We start from the raw sequence: 16,818 nt of genomic DNA on the forward strand, positions 1-16,818 counted from the left end.
GTTATTTCTATTGAGTAAAGACTGAATCTTAGCCGGCATTCCTAGATATCTCACCCTCTCATATAGCTGGAAAGATGCAGGCCTCGCTCGCCGAACCGCCTTTTAGACCACTTTGGGTGCTATGAGTGCGTCAGAGCTCAGATAGTAAACAAGTAACTTTCCTAGGCCTCCAATGCGGTTGTTTCCGCTCCAAGCTTCACACCCGGATATTACGACCGGTATTTCCCTATCTCATGATTCAGTTGCCTGATTCATGTCGCATCACACAACCTTATCTTCGCAATATGTGTCCGCGGCTCCTTTACTTTGCACTCAAATCGCGGAACGGTCGTTCTGATCTGTCACCAAGACGAACTCGATTCATGCCGGCCCAAACAGCTTCCTCTCCGCTTCACTTACTGCCATCGTCTCACCTCACTGCCTGCGATGAATGCCGCAAAAGTGGATACACAATTACTGTGCTGCGATTTGGTGGCTTACACAGGTATCCTCACCCAACATATCGCACGCTGGGATGCTGTGTAAAACACTGAGACCAAGCACTTGATAAAAAACACTGATACGCTGGAGGGGGTTGGACATCGGCGAGCTCAAGAATTTACTACCACGGTATGGAGCGAGGACAAAAACAGAAAAACAAAGCCTGTTGTCATCCCCCAAGATTATTTTCTTGATGTTACAAGGTAACGGTTCAAATGTCACAAGCCAAGTAAAATTCGCCGGAACATTGTGACTCGTTGGAAATCCTAACTAGGGTCGTATTTGGAACTAGAAGTCATGCCGTTCTCACAGAGTGCCTAATGGAAACCAAAGTCTGATAAACATATTGCTACACAAACAAGACTTTCAAAAGATAAGACCAACACCCAAGTGTTTAGAAAACAGCCCTCTTCAATCGCGAACCCAGCATTCGAAATAGCCTGTGACATTCTCAGTAGGATCCCTGCGCTGTGTACCCAAGGCAGCATCCATAAGGAGTTGCGCGCAATGTGAGACATGCGTGACACTGATAATCGAGCTGTCAAGCGCTGGGCGATCCTCGAAGAAGGCTTGTGACTGTCGCCTCCAACCAGCCACACAGTGGTTGATGTGATCTCGGAACGAGGACCAATATACCCCTCTTTCGAGAACTTCTGAATGGGTCATGCGCTGCGTTAGGTTCTTGTCTGCGTATGCAGTTCCGCTGCCGTCAGAGAGATAATCGTCGACCCAAGCTTGATCGTAGCAAGGAGCTGCTAACCAGCCGCCGAGCGAGGCATCAAACTTGCAGCCTAATGCGACGGCCTCCTCGGTCGAGTTGCCACAGGTGAGCTGCCGTCTGGTGCTTGTCACATTCAAGCCTGGAGACTTGGCTAAAGGTGTCGTTCGTTCCGTTGGTGGAAGTGCGGGTGTTGAAGTGATAAGCATGGCTAAGAGCCAGCCCAACGACGTGGCAAGAAATAGTAGCAAGTGAGAGAAAAAAAGATGCTCTGATAGGCGAGCCATGTCGTTTGCAGGAGGATCTGATGCCTACATCCGCTGTGTTGTCTGAATGCCGTAAGAATGGCTTGCTTCCGTGGATCGATGCCATGAGACGCGGGGTTCGGCAATATCCTTAGACCGTGCCAACTGGAGCAAGGTTGCGAGGTTTTCTGGAAGGCCTTAACTGGTGAAGCAGTGAAGTTCATGGTATTGGATAACCATTAACATATGGAAAGAACGGAAGGAATGTCGGTAAAACATGTATTTTTCATTCCTTGCCTGCAGTTTGTTAAGTAGTGAACAAAGAGTGTGATTCGGTCATAAACGCCATCATCAGGCTGGATGCATGCGCAAGCAAAGATAAGCCTTGGGAATATGTAGGTTAGGGGGGCCTAAGTTTCAATACAATGGCCGAGAACCTAATGCTCGGAGATTTTACCAGGACGGTTACGCAGGTACCGTGCTTTGAGTTGGAGCCAAGAGGATGTGGTGGTGTAGTATTGTAGTTTGAGAATGGCTTCGACAGTTTCACTATGTTCTGTAGTGCATAAGGGTAGAGTGAGCATCTCAGCTGCAAGGATGAAGCAAGTCATCTTACTGGATTGCATTTTGTCATAAATGAATTGAGGATAGTGAATCAGGATCAGAATACAGCGTGTCTGAAGCGATCATTAAGTTACCATAAGCTCTTCTGATCTACCTATATCGTTGAGAAACTCTATGAAACTTTCCTCACCAGTCTATTTTCATCACGGCTGGACCAACTCTCGAATCTATCACATATCCTTCGAGCATAGCACTCCAGCACTCCCAATTCTGGGGTGTTGCCTTCCTGATCATGTAGTTGAAGCTGCGGTGAGCATGCCGGAGCCTCATCCTAAAAATTAGCTAAACGACGACCAGGAAGCGGCAGCGCTAACATGTGTACTCACCTGCGAAACGACTTTTTGACTGTCGATACTTTCCAGTGTCTCATTTTGTCGTTCTGCTATTTCTGCAAATCTTAGCTAAATGTCCACAGCTGTCCTCCCTGTACTGAAAACCTACCCTCGACTCTGGGCTCGCATACTTCCTCGGAGCCACCACAATCGTCTTCAGCATTGAGTTGTGCCCTTTTCGGGCGACCGATTGGTCTTGTGATGTTGTGAGTGCACTGGCGACCCGTCTAAAAGCAGCATTTACATGCTGGCTTCTCGCGGGAACAGCCCAGCTTTCGTCGGTAGCATTGATCGCAAACATTGTGAAACAGACATCCGGAGCGCTTTGCACGGCCATTTGCAGTTAAGTCTCGATGTGACTGTATATTGCCATATTCGAACGTCTTAGCCGATGAGGAATGGATCGTGTGCGGACGATATGTCGTGAAATTATGCGAGACTATGCGACAAGCCAGGGTGCTGTCAATAGTTTGTTCGAGTGGCCCGAAAGTACTACAGCACGAAATTAGAGCGAGAAAAGAGACTAGTGCGTCAATTCTGTTTTCTTGTTCAAGTGACACCGAGTACGCTGGATATGAATTGGATAGTAGCTACCAAAGTCTATCAAATTCCATGACTCTATTTTTATGACGGATACCCCAATGAGTAGTAATAGGGCCAGCTATTGATGCCTCTCAATCTGTTAGTTCAGATATTAGGATGTCGACAGATCTTTAGATCTATGCTTTTCTTCTTCTAACGCATTACTAAAACAGATCATGCGGGTTTGCAGGTGGGTGGTGGCCTAGAAAAGTTACTTTTATATCGATGAAGGTAACTGTTTATACATGACTAGCTCTTTGAAAGATTAGCAGAAGCACGGGGAAACTTTCTTGCGTAGCTTAGAGCACTATTGGACTTCAGCTTCGAAGAAGTTCATGCTCTATCAAAAACATGTTTCAGTCCCATAGCCCGGTGCAGTTAAGTGCGCCATATCTTTTTTATGTAACTTGCGTTACTCAAGTAAGACGGTCCTCGGTTTGCAGGTTTTAATCAACAAGCCAAAGGTCAAAAAGAGTATCAAGTCAGCAGTCAAATCTCGGTACGATCTTGACAGAGATGTACTTATATCCCAACCAGAGCCTTTCAAAAGACTCGTCGTCGGGCTCACGAAGAGAACGCTGGGTACTATCAAAGAATCCCGAACGTTTCCAGCCACATAAGAGAATCCCAACTGGCGTCCACTGGGTCCGATGGCATATGCAGTCCTATCCAACAGAATAATATCTTGTCAAGATTTCCGCAAAAACAGTTTGGAGCGACAAATCGGATATTGAATCCATTTCCTCAGAAGCTCTGTTCTCGGTCCACGATGACTGGGCTCCGACGCATCGTGAGCGTGCAGGATACAAATGCTGCCTGTCTTCCTGGAGATGGTATGTTCACCACAACTAAGAGATTTCCTCTTACCAATTCAGAAACAATAGAGTTGACAGTTAAGTGACCACGAAGAAAAGCGTCTATTTCCACCAGACACATGGCCTTTCTACCAAGCTCGAAAAGGCTCTCCACCATTGATCGAAGATCGAGGATTCAAATTTGACGTCTGCAACTCTCCCACAGGTGAAACGGACCGATCTGACACGGACTCAGTTGCAAGTCTTAACGGAAATGATTGCTCTTATGAGGCCAGGGTGGTGCATCTTGCTACCCTGGAAACATGCAAGGATAGCGTGTGGAGTTACTACCAGACTCTTGATGCTCTGAACAGACTATCTCGAAGTCTCAGGTATGTGAGGAGAGCCATAGCAAAGTCTGGTACCTAACTCTACTATCGATTTATCGGGATATCGATAGACGCCTACCCGAAAAGACGTGCCAAATTGAGTCTTGCCTAGATCCGGAGCCTACAGAGAGCACATTCTTTCCTCAGAGAATTTTAGACGGGAAACGAGAAGAAAAGGTAATCATGGTCGACCCATTCATGGCTCTTCTATCACTGAAGAGTGCCCTTCTATTGAAGTTTGACTCGCCAGTGGAGGACCCAATGGACTGCAGATTGTTGAACAACTTTACAACAAAAGTCTGCCCAAGATTCCAGACACGGTTGGAGTATTCTAGATATTTTTGAAACGCTATTTGTAACACGATATAGATCTCTAGTGGTTCAACTCCAATTTGAGTTCGAAAGAACTTTTGTATGTCGTCGGAATGGCCTCAAGCAAGTGAAGCAAAAGTACGGGCCGGACTGCCGCTCTGGTCTCAAGACAATGAATCTGTCTCCCAGGCCCGCATCGATCGTTCCCAGCGGTCGCTTCAGCCAGCAGGGCCACCTCGCTCCGCACAACACGAAGCTAGATCAAGCCAACTCCAACCCGCAATTTCTGAACCTGCTCTTTACAACTCTTTTCGAGACATTGATTTGATCCGATTGTTCAGGGCCAGAGTAGTAGAGTTTCACCAATTTAACCAATGTGTTACCACACTTCATGCACGGCCTTGACCTCACAATGAAGTCAACAGGCGACTAAATCAGTCCCCTGCAAGAATCCAACGTGAGCATTGGGGAAAGAAACAGGGGATTTGGATTTCAAAGATGATCAGGAAAGCCCCGGAATTTCAGCACTGCATGCTATTCAGTCCAGACCTTGATCGCCTCAGTGTCCACGCACGTATGAGCAGACCCCCCAACCATCATCATACTCGGTAAATCCCTTAACGCTAGTATCACCTGAGCATAACAAACACGGTCTTACGTAATCGAAACAGTGAATATCGTGGTCCAGATCTACCGGTCGGTGTCCATCAATCATCAAACGCCCGTAGCTACCAAATGCCGTTGACTACCATAGACTGTGTGCTAATAGTTGTATGTAGTACTGGATGGGCTATATTGACCAAGTGATGAAACAGAGGCATCATGTAGACAACTTACCTTTCCGTGTGGACAATCTTCTGTTCATGAGGTAAGAAAGGCCATGAGTAAGGCGGTGTCAATCCACCGCGACCAGGTGGTTCGACGGCGACACTACATCTGCCATGTTCTGTTCCGGTAATTTAAGCTTGTGAAACATCGAAGCTAGGGAAGAATCAATTCTCACCAGGCAGAAAACCCGTACAATGCTCAAGCGTCTTGTTCAACTTGCCCTCGTCTGTGGCCGCATCTATGCTGGCGTATTTGAAGTCTTGTTGAAACAGGACTTTTCTAGTTCCAACTAGGAAAATTTTGAGTAACGTGGTACCTTGAACGGCGTGTTGACACTCACATTTTGGCATTGTTTCCAAGTTGCTCGACCTTGGCATGCTACAGAGCTGTGCGCGGTCAATGAGCAACAATGCTGAATTAGTCAATAACGCCATCTCCAACAGAATGCAAAGATTTTGACTTTTCAGACAAAGAGAGATTGTCGTAAAGCGCGATACGTTCTTCCATGTTGCAGGTCCCACCCGACTTTGAAAACTCTTCTCCGACATCATCGAGTATGTCACGTTCTTCGTTGCAGCCATAGAATGGTCGGCATCGAGCCCGGATTGCATCGGAAATGGGCAGCCTTTTGTGTCAAAGTAATGATCAGAAAGCAGGTAGCCAAGGCTTATTCTCAGTACTAAAGGACAATGACACTTGCAACCAAACAGTTGGCAGGAAGATGAGTACTTTTTCTCGATTAATTACATGACACACCTCCGAGATTATCTCCCGATAGTTCGTGAAGTCTCTATCCCGTTTGATATGATCAACAGTCACTTCATGGTCACTTCGCTCAGAGTGTGTCCTTTTCTGCTTGAGAAGCAGTTTGATACACGCTAATGACTCATAACAACCGCTAGGCGCACGAACAAGTGGTCTCATTCTGCCATGTCACGCTTCTAGCCAGATTCAACGCCGAGATCCTGGTTTTCGGACATCGAACTTGGAGGCCTAAACATTCAAGCTTTTGTTTACATCTTAGGAGTTCCTCCGACTGCGACGGTACGACTGACGGAGGAAATAAATCTTCATGTTGCTATTCGATCGAAATATATTCATGCTATCATCCTTGCTAACTTGCATGTTGCGATGGAACGCTCGTTTAATCAGCAAGAAAACTTCACTCGCTATCACTAGAAATTTATCAGCTACGTGTGTCGCCACAGCTCACTGCAGCCGACAGCAGGGAACAAAGACTTCAAAAAGTAAATACCGATATCAGTTAAGATATGATCAAGCTGTGAAAATCAAATTGGGGAATACACCGTGCTGAGTTGTACAGGTTTTTCGCCGAACCACTGCAATCATGGGCTTGGTCACCGACTTCCTCGTGGCTAAACTGGTTCTCTTGGCTTCAGTATTGTCCAACTCTCAGTCAAAAATAGATGGGTATCTCATTGAAACTTTGAATCTCAACGCAAGTCGCGAATTTGAAGATCTCCTCTATTCAGAGACTAAGCTCTGCTCTACTGCCGTAGCAGCATACGGAGCCAGCCAGACGTTGCAGATCTCCACCACAGGGATTTGTCCGTTGTCTAAGGGTTGCCTAACAGCTAGATGCAGTCATCATTGAGCAGCTTTGGGACCCAATTCACAAAGACTTGGGTGTTTTTCTTAGGGAGTGTCTCCTGAGCGTTTTCAATCTCAGATTGAGGGTATTGTTGAGAACGCGGGCTCCCTCGACATTAGCATTTTCAGAATTCACGATAAAAGATTTTGAAAATTACTGTGAGGGGGAGCAATTCCGCGTCGAGCTTGATGGAATGTTTAGTCAGGTGGATTATATCTTTGATAAAGGGCGAACTGAACAGTCATTGTCCTACTTAGGCCCTCACCAGCGAAATTTGTGAAATGCCAATGCAGCATCGGCGCTTCACTTCAGGCTACATCCAGAGATATAATAACAAATTTCAAAGGTATCCGGAGTATTGCAGAGTACTTCCTTGGGGCACCGGCTTTGTCTTCTGGCCAGGCCACAACTGAGTCCTTGCGCCTCGAGGGCCACGATACACACGCCAGAGACATTGCGGATTCAGGATTCCATCAGTACAGATAGAGCTGTGCAGAAAGAGCAGGAAACATGTGTTAATGCTGGAATAGACCAGCTGCCTGTACTTCTGACACGGGCCGGCCCCTTGCAGCAACCCGAACTTCGGGGCATACGGACGTTCATGGCCGACCAACGGCATTCGGCATTTTCACGGGCCCGACAGTTGGCCGTCCCGTCTTTTAGGGCGGCCCGAAGCTGGGGACCCGTATGGCCGTCTTGTTTCCGCTCGTTAAACATCACAAGTAATAGACTAATACTCTATCTCACATTGTCTAAAGGCGTTTTCACATATGCGGGCAAACTGTCATACCAACATCTGGTTACATCAGCCTGATTCCAGATGATGAGAAGCCTTCTTTCAACACGAGAGATAGAGTATGTATTCTAATGAGCGCACCGACTACACATAACACCAAGACTCACGCATCAACATTAGAACATAGCCGTCTCATCTTTACATTACTACACGGCCATTGACCTTTCGACGGACTCTTCCGTCGGCAAACTGTGAACTTTGGACTAGTCCCCGTGTGAAGACATTCGGACCGACGATGTCCAGATGTACACTATTTCCCCCAATGGTTATGGAGTGTGCGAAAGTTTGGGCTTGAGCTGCGTTACCCTTGATAAGTATGCTGAATCTTTGCTTTCATAGTCGAGCTGTCGAGGGTCACTGCTTACATCTAACGTGAGGGGAGTTAGGGGGGATATCCGGTCCGGCATTGCAGATTTGCACCAACAGCTGTGGCGGCCTAATTGCATGACGTGGAGTCTTGATTTCGCCAAATGGAAGCAGCTCTCAACCAGCACAAAGCTATCATCTGTAATCACAGCATCACCCTTCCAGAAGAATCGAATGCTAGAATAACCACGAGTTAACTCAAAGCTTTTCTGCATACACATCTAGCTTGGTTTCACACAAGGGCAACTATATCCATGGACTTTATGCAAGGTTCGCACTTCATGAATCAGGAAGTTTCCGCGCGTGTACCTACAAAAGCTATCTTAACCCAACCCGATGATTCAACGAGATGAATGGCTTGTACTTGCCCATACGCATCCCAGAATGTGCGGCCCAGCATCTCATTGCTCCCAATGTTGCTGGCGCTCCTGTCACCATTCGATGACAGGGGAACATGGCTATGGTTGGTCACCGGCGACCAACTACAAATTTCAGTCTCTAACCTCATTTGTTGGACATCCTTTCGACTCTCCTTACTTCCTGAATTTTGCAGACCTCACAGGCCAAGTTATGGACGTCTCGTGTCATCGTCCTCACACAAAGTCATGGCTATGGGATCTAGACGCGTCCCGCGCATACTGCCAGAACTCACTTTGGGTAAGGGATAAGCTACTCACTGTGTTTGAGTCTGGGATAACTTCTAAGGCCTCTCGCAGGATCTCGGGAAGGATTCACCTACCGCAAATTTCAATGGCGGCGTCGGTTCCAGGTTTGATCCCTGCGACTTGCTACTTGTCGCCAGCCAAAACCAATGCAATCAAGGTGAGCAGAGTGAGGCGACGTTCCTCGAAGCAGGTGCCAGACCAGATATAGGCTTCTCGCTCAGCAGTTTCATGGGTAATTTAAGGACATTTCCTCTGGAGTCCAGCGGAACGCAGGACTTTCATACCGAATCTCGACTTGCAACTTCCTTTCTTACGGGCCTGGACGTCGCTGGGGATATCGATGCGTTTAGTCCCAACGGCTCCTTCGCCAGCGGTACACTACCAGTGGCGCCAGAGGACGATAGGCTCGGCTCAACTATAGATATTGCATCACGAAGATCCCCCGCAGAGGAGTCAATGATGTTAGGGTTGGACCTGGCGGATGAACTAGGATGGGGGTTGCCAGTTGATCAGCGCGTGTCCTCCGAGGACCAACCTATCCGAATCTCCCCAGCATACACGTCTGCCTCCGATTACGTTTTCGAAAATCCAGCGTGCGAAAATACGGACACGGCTCGCCGGCTGTCATTTACGAGCGGAGAACTCCAATACCCTGTGGGTTGCACATTCCCGGGCTGCTCGTCAAAGGTTCTATTCGTTCGACGTTGCGACCTTGCGAAGCATTACAGACAGCATATTGAACGATTCTTTTGCCGCATAGCAGGATGTCAAATGTCTGAAGCGTCCTCCAAAAGCGCTGAAAACAGCAGAATGTCGGTAGGGTTTTCTTCGAAGAAGGATAGGCTTAGGCATGAGCAAAAACATAACCCGGCGATACCCTGTGAGCACTGCGACAGGATTTTTAGCCGAGAGGACAATCTTCGAGATCATGTAAGGAGGCGTCATCGTGTTTCTTCAGACTAGATAGAATACGTCGACTCTTAGTTTCACTCTGCTGTACAACATTTGGTTCGGCATGCTTCTAATTATTGCATTACTTTACAAGCAAATGGAGACAAGAACGTGACAATTCAAATCATCCAAGATGACTCCTATGACCTATGAAAGCACTGCAAAAAGCCTTTTCCCAAAAATCTTATTTGGGACGGTCAGGAACAAGCAAACAAAACCCCTAAAGCGGAGTGCGAGGTCACTGTTCGCAGGATTTTAGATTTACATTTGCGCCAAGAAGAGCAAAAAACTCGTTAGTGCAGGCAAAATTATATGCAGATGCTGCTTTGAATATTGCTCGATTTCAAGGCGACGGAGGGAAAAGGGAGGCTTGAGAGGATACCTTTCAGATGACAAAAATCTAAAAAATATTGGACGATCAGGGAATCGAACCCTGGACCTACCGCATGCTAAGCGGTCATTATACCACTAAACCAATCGCCCTGTTATGTTATTGAGGAAAAGTCCGGCTTTATTTACTTAATAGCTCACATCACACGCCCCGCCACATCGTCTAACTTAATCACCCTCTATCCCATTGTCTTAATACATCACCTAGCTAGTCTCCTGTCTTTTCAGGCTTGTTTGCAGTCGACTTGTTATACATTAGATCTTGTATCTATAGAGAGTACATTGTTCTCTTTAGAGCTCTCGTGTTTGCTAAACCTAGATTTTTTTGCATAAATCTTCTAGTCTAATTGCATTGCATTATTCGTTTTTCTTCCTCAAGATTGTAAAATCGCCTAAACACATAAATGCTAGATTGACAATAGAGACAACTCTTTACACCTTGGCGGCCGCGCACCCCCCTTATGGCTCCCTTTGCGTGCGCATAGTCGGTTGCATGGCTAGAAAATGACGGTGCTCTATGCATAAGTTCTTATCTAAACACAATGCTATTTTAACAAGGCTAACTTTGCAGTTGTATTTCAGTATCTAGGCAGTCCTCTTCACGTCCTATTGAATTGCATTACTACCCTCAGCTGGTGGAAGAAGTTTTATCTCTCTATAACCTGTCTTTTTCATCATCCCTCTAGATTCGTGCTTAGCTTGTTGACAAGATCCACTTGACAATATACCCCGCCCACATCCAGGGCTTCAACCCCCAGGTCCCAATCCCACATGAGCATTTACTGAGCATTAAGATCCGCGAAGCAAACGCTTCATAGATGGTCTATTAGTCTAGTTGGTTAGGACGTCGGATTCTGATTTCACAATCATATCCTTCCGTAGGCCCAGGTTCGAATCCTGGATGGACCTTTCCGTGGCACTCGCGCGTGTTCTCGCGGCGAGCCTACGTTTTTGTCATTTTTAGTTCCTTGTGCAAAACGGCATGCAGATACTGACTTTTGCCATTCTGCTTACTGGAATTTGACATTTAGAAATAGGGAAGCACGTCGGCAGTTCTGTTAGCTTGAATGATGCTTCTAGCATGCGGCGTCAGAACCGTTCACAGACCTTCCCATCTATGATTCAGCCTCTGTGTCTAGCGTAGTTCCGTTCTTATCCTAAGCAGCGAAATTATAAGGATCTCTACTTCATGTATATTGGCGTCAAGAGTACATGGCATTGCTGGTGACGATTTGGCAATGAGAAGAGAGACTGGGTGCGGACTAGAACAGGTTTGTTCTGACGAGTGGCAACGTCCACACTTTCCACTCCAGACCACAACGAGACGCCCGTATCGTTGTGGGAAACAGGAGTTGGGGGAGGATTAACGAAACATGATATATCCTGATCGTCCCTTTCTCTTGAAGATGGAGAGCAGGTCTACAAAAAACAAAACCAAAACTGTCCAATCAATCATCCCACAATGGCACGACGCACATTCGCGAACGACAACACTTGAAAAGGCCAATTCTTCCTCTCAAAACGAGGCTAATAGCATTGCTCTCGTACATAGGGGCTCAAGTACACGCTCTCGTCAAATGACCAAAGCACTATGAGCCGTCGCTTGCCAGGCGATTCTAGTGCGGAAGAAAAAGAGCAAACAATCGAGACAATAGGCGTAGTAGCTTTCACTCAGTCATCAATCCAGCCACATTGTGAGGGTTGGATCAACCAGCGAAAGTAACTGTTGGGTTTTTGGCTGTTTTCTTTCCACTTGCTCTTGCAGTTAGAACAGATCCGGTGGTTTCCAATCTTACCATGCTGCTATTGTCAGACATTATGCAGACCCCAAAATTACTCCAGCCCGGCAACGGGTACAAATCACCAACACGTTGCCATGCTCGTTCACATGGAGATCTGACATGTACAGAGTCCTATAAATGCGATTTCGATATAGCACAGTCTTGAGGACTATTACCCCCCTCCCCTGTTGAGCTCGAGATGAAGGCAGTTGTCTACCATGATGCTTCCAACGCTCCATGCACCTCTGAGCGGTTTCGGCCGTCAAATGGATGCCTAATTGCTAGTGGCTTTTCCTTTGGAATCTTGTCGTCCTGAAAGGGCATAGAGGGAAAAGTCGACACCACAGAAAACATGCTCACTGGAGCCTTCCCATGCCACCCCATGCGGACGGCAGGGATTCTGTGGTCTCTGCAAGACGACATTGGCCGGTTCGGTCTCACCCTTGCGAGTCCCACTTGGACGTTCCGAGGTTGGTGGGCACAGATATTATCTGGCCCGGTCCGTCGCTCGCATTCCTGCACCTCGACCTCGGACTCCTAAGAAAGTTCTTTTTCCCATCAGGCTGCGCTCACCGAGACTGAGGCGCGGACCGGCACCCACCGGCACCTAGCAGATCGCCACAAGACCAACGTTACTGGCTGGCTCGGATTTGCGTCGTCGCCCCCGAAAGCAGAACAAGGCTGGCTCGAGCCCTTTTCTGGAGACTTGATCCTGTTTAGCGCAAGACGGCCAGGGGAAAGGGGAAGGGGAAACAAGAGAGGGAAACACAAAAGGGACATACATACCATGGCTCGGAAAGGTAGCCGAAAGGTCAGGACGGGATGTTTAACCTGCAAGTAAGTCCAGGCCGGTTCTAGCCCTCCGATTGGACGTCGTGACGACCCGAGATTAGGGGACCAACACATACTGAAGACGGATGGATGGGGGTGGATGGCGTCGGACGCCTCTGTATCATCGTGTCTAACCTGTCGGCAGAGTTCGCAAGATCAAATGTGACGAGACGAGACCATTCTGCAACCGTTGTACCGTCACGGGCCGGAAATGCGATGGCTACCCGCACGTTGCCGACTTGTCCGATGTCTCATCAAGCTCCCCCGGCTCGTCCATCATTAGACTCCAACCGAGCCGCGCCTCTCCCGGCATCAACACCCCCAACGACAGTCGTGCCTTGCAGTACTTTGCCGAAGCCGTGGGCCCGCTCCTCTCAGGCGCCGTAGACCCCTACTTCTGGACGCATATCGTCATGCAGTTCAGCACCCTCGAACCGGCTGTCACGCACTCTATCCTGGCTATCAGTGACCTCTACGAGCAGTTCCACACCGGGGACAACGCGGCAGTCGTCCCCCGGGACCACAGTTTTGCCTTGCGGCACTACAATGCCGCTATCCATGAGCTGAAGGGCATGATGTCCCGCGAGAAGCAGCCCGTCGTGCTGCTCGTCTGTCTGTTGTTTATATGTATCGAGTTCCTGCGGTCGGGCCGCGAAGCTGCCATTAGACACTGCAAGCACGGCGTCGCCATCCTGCGGGACACTCACAACGAGTTCCCCTGGACGAAAGAACACCTGCTCCCGCTCTTCCGCCGCCTCTCCGAGTATTCCTTCTTCTTCAGCAATGAGAAATCCGACTTTCCGGACCTGAGCGGGCTGGAGCGCCATGTCCCGCCCAATTTCTCGACGTTCCAGGATGCCCAGTTGATGATCGACGATATATATTGCCAGACGCTGCAGCTCATGAAGAAAGGGTACCCCTACCGCGACGACTCGCTCAGGGGCTGTGCCGTCCCACCGGAATTACTCGCACAGCAGGAGAACATCAATCAGCTGCTGGATAGGTGGAACGCCCTGTTTACCCAGTTCAACGACCGGATCCGGTACTCGGACACCCCTACCACCAAGCTGTTCGAGCTCGAGGAAGACTATCTGCCCAAGATGCTCCGGGGTTTTCTTTCAACGCGTTATGAATGCTGCCGCGTCTGGCTGAACATGGCATTCATGAACAACCAGACAGGGTTCGATAAATTCTTGACGAACTACAGCCGCATAGTCAAAAACCTCGCCACGACAGTCGTCGCCGTCTCGGAGCGTTCGAAACTCGCGAGCCTCAGCGCGAAGACGCCAAAGTTCATGTTTGAGACGGGGTACACGCCGATGCTGTTCTTCGTCGCCACCACGTGCCGGCACCTGGAGACGAGGCTGGAGGCCCTGCGCCTGATCCCCATCCTGGGCCTCCCGCGCGAGAACCTCTGGGAGATGGCGACGCTGGTCGCCATGGCGCGGCGGACCATCGAGCTGGAACACGACATATCCCTGGACCCCTACGGACGACCCCTCGCCCCGATCGAGCCGGGCTGGACCCTGCCGGCCAATGAGAAGAGGATAGTGGATATGTGGACGGAGCCGAAGACCGAGGAGAAGAACATCATGGGCCACATTGTGCGCGGGAGGATAGTCGGCTTTTTCAGGCGTAGGGCCGACGGGAGCACCTCCCTCCACACCGAGTTTGTAGAAGTGAGGAACGTCAAGGATGAAGTCGGCGCATCTCGCGTTGGGTCGCCCGTGATAATTCCATAGCAATGGCCCTTTGTTCATTATTGAGAAGCCTGGACTACGTGGCCTGGTGGCACATCGCTTGCGACATGCCTTTGGCCGATGTACGGCCTGTGCTGGAGGTGCTCTCGAAGAGAGACTACAGGCAACCCAGACTGACGATTGCAGATGAAGTGGAAATAGGTTTCAGGATACCCACCCCGTAAATACGATGGAAAAGATAACAACTACTGTCTCAGTATCTGCTTGTTTTGATAGCAAAGGCTCCTATTTAATCTACAGGGTGCAGTTCTGAAAGGGCAAGTGGTAGAGAGAAGTGGTGAAATGGAATGCACGAGTTCAATGAGTCTTGGGAAAGCCATGGTTTAGGTGGGAGATCTACCTGTACTGGAGAGTTAGACAGCTATTGAGGCCTTATCGGAGCCCAGCGATGCACTATGCAACCCTTCATCTATTTAACTTCTAGTCCACACATTTACTAGTCATTTCATCCCGCAAATACAAACACCAAGGAAGATCCCAGGTTGATCAATACGCTAAGCCCAACTCAAAAAGTCATCTCAGAGTCCTATATGAAAGTCCTTACCGGCTGAGGAGAACGTTTTCGTCAGGGGACCGATACCTGACCAGTGTTCCCTTTTTCTGCCTTGGGTTTCGATTCGGGGGGGATGGCGTTGTTTGTGGGCCATACCGCCATCTTTAGAGGACTGCTTACCCTGGAAGGACGAGGCAAGAAGATGTAGAGGATGTTGAATTTGTATGTCATAAGGCTGGGCCGTGTAGTCTAACTACTCGGCACAAAAGATTTCACTGTATTCGTGCCAATGATCCGTTCAAGGGATCAGAAGTTGTCTGGCGCGCCGAAGAAAACCAATCACTGAACAGAGCATTTCCATGGCTGGCCAAATGGGCGGACACTCCTGCACCAGGCAGGGATACCTGCCGAATATCATGCTTGGAACAGAGCCCCGGGCGTTTGGATAAGCTTCAAGCAGCTCGGGCGATCCGACTTGACACCATACGACAGGTGCTGCCTGAGTCTAGAGGCAGCTGATGCAGCATCGGGTTCATTACAACGTTGTTTCACGTCAGTTTGAATGATCGGAACATGATTATGTGCCGGTGGCAAAACTCGTGATTTTCATCTTCAGCTGTTGATGCCTTAGGATCTTTCTACGCGCGGGCTTGCTCGGCACTTTGAACATATCTCTGTTTAATCTTGCGCGAGCTGTCATCTGTGAGTGATGGTGTGCCATGTGCGGCCGTTTCCGCTGGGGCCATGCAGTCATGACGTCGAAATGCCAAACGAAAACATCTCCCGTATTGAGGCTTATCATTCATACGTCGCGAGAGGTAGAGGTCGTCCACCAACTACTGTTGCGATCCACGGGCAAAGTCGAGTTGGTTCCGGAACACTCCGCGGCGAACATTCAGAACCAAGGGTAGATATGTATCTCATAGAGCAGCTTCAACATGAGGAATCTACTACCGATAGTCTCCCGTCCGAGAGATTCTCTCCAACGTCGGCCGGCAAAGGTTATCATGTTCCTGGGCTTGTGTCTCAGAAAAGCAATCCTCTCATCTGATGATTTTCAAAGCACTTCGTAACTCGTATCTCCTTCCAAGTTGCTTCATCGTCCATATGCGACATTCCTCGCCCCCGCAGGATGTTAGCAGGTGAATGATACGCCTTCATCAGAGATTTCTCGATGTAGATAGCTTTTTGCCACTTTCTTTAGAATATCGTATTGCTCTTCAGTACTTACAATGTTCGTAGCTGTATTGGTTTAGAGCCCAAGTCAGCTGCTCTGAAAAGGGGCCGAGAAACGGGCGTTGATCGTAGCTACAATTAACCGATCCGACGTTCGAATCTAGGCGACAATTCCTAAGCTCTCAACATCGTAGTGAGCGTAAACGGAAGGTGAATCGAGTTAAATTTGTCTTACCTGATCTACGAGAGCTCTTCTCACAACTGACTTTCTTCAACTCGGTTATTGAAGATGCTGGATCATCTACGTGACTGAAACAAGTGTCATTTTCCCGAAGAATGTCATATCTGGCTTCAACTAGACCCCATTCCCCTTTGGTGTTCTAGAAGGATATCCAAGCTTCTACCAGTGAACCATGACAAGAATTTTCAGACTCTCTATTTCTTGCCTATCAAAGTGCGTTTGAAGGACGTCAATCTCTCCGCCATCGTTCCGTCGTTCTTCGCCGCCGCCGTAAAGATCGAAAGCCTTGCCAGCCGCGACGATTATGACGACCGACACTGCATCATCAATAGGTGGCATCCGGAGCTACCCCTTTAGTTGCCCACGCCTACGAAGTTGCACTGTAAGTTGTCCTCAGATGCCAAGTTCGGCAGCACAAAGTAAAGACGTGGCATCGCTCTTCAAGACCTGGT

At 48.6% G+C, this 16,818-nt stretch overlaps 3 protein-coding genes across 3 annotated transcripts; 2 read left to right on the forward strand and 1 right to left on the reverse strand.

Annotated features, from left to right (window-relative positions):
* Positions 1 to 891: 891 nt before the first annotated feature.
* Positions 892 to 1,485, reverse strand: CDEST_10319 (uncharacterized protein; the record flags this gene model as incomplete). The annotated part of the gene is made up of 1 exon (XM_062926477.1): positions 892 to 1,485. One exon carries the CDS (start codon positions 1,483 to 1,485, stop codon positions 892 to 894), a length of 594 nt encoding a protein of 197 aa, XP_062782528.1.
* A 6,977-nt stretch (positions 1,486 to 8,462) lies between these two features.
* Positions 8,463 to 9,706, forward strand: CDEST_10320 (Putative Zinc finger C2H2-type; the record flags this gene model as incomplete). Its single annotated transcript, XM_062926478.1, has 2 exons — positions 8,463 to 8,735; positions 8,795 to 9,706. 2 exons carry the CDS (start codon positions 8,463 to 8,465, stop codon positions 9,704 to 9,706), a joined length of 1,185 nt encoding a protein of 394 aa, XP_062782529.1.
* Positions 9,707 to 12,217: 2,511 nt separating this feature from the next.
* CDEST_10321 (Putative zn(2)Cys(6) fungal-type DNA-binding domain-containing protein) lies at positions 12,218 to 14,833 on the forward strand (the record flags this gene model as incomplete). The annotated part of the gene is made up of 3 exons (XM_062926479.1): positions 12,218 to 12,335; positions 12,408 to 12,702; positions 12,842 to 14,833. The coding sequence occupies 3 exons, from the start codon at positions 12,218 to 12,220 to the stop codon at positions 14,436 to 14,438; spliced, it is 2,010 nt and encodes a 669-aa protein (XP_062782530.1). The 3' UTR covers positions 14,439 to 14,833.
* Between the last annotated feature and the right edge of the window lie 1,985 nt (positions 14,834 to 16,818).

Source organism: Colletotrichum destructivum, chromosome 6 (genome assembly GCF_034447905.1).
Source record: "Colletotrichum destructivum chromosome 6, complete sequence".
In the NCBI taxonomy this organism is placed as follows: domain Eukaryota; kingdom Fungi; phylum Ascomycota; class Sordariomycetes; order Glomerellales; family Glomerellaceae; genus Colletotrichum; species Colletotrichum destructivum.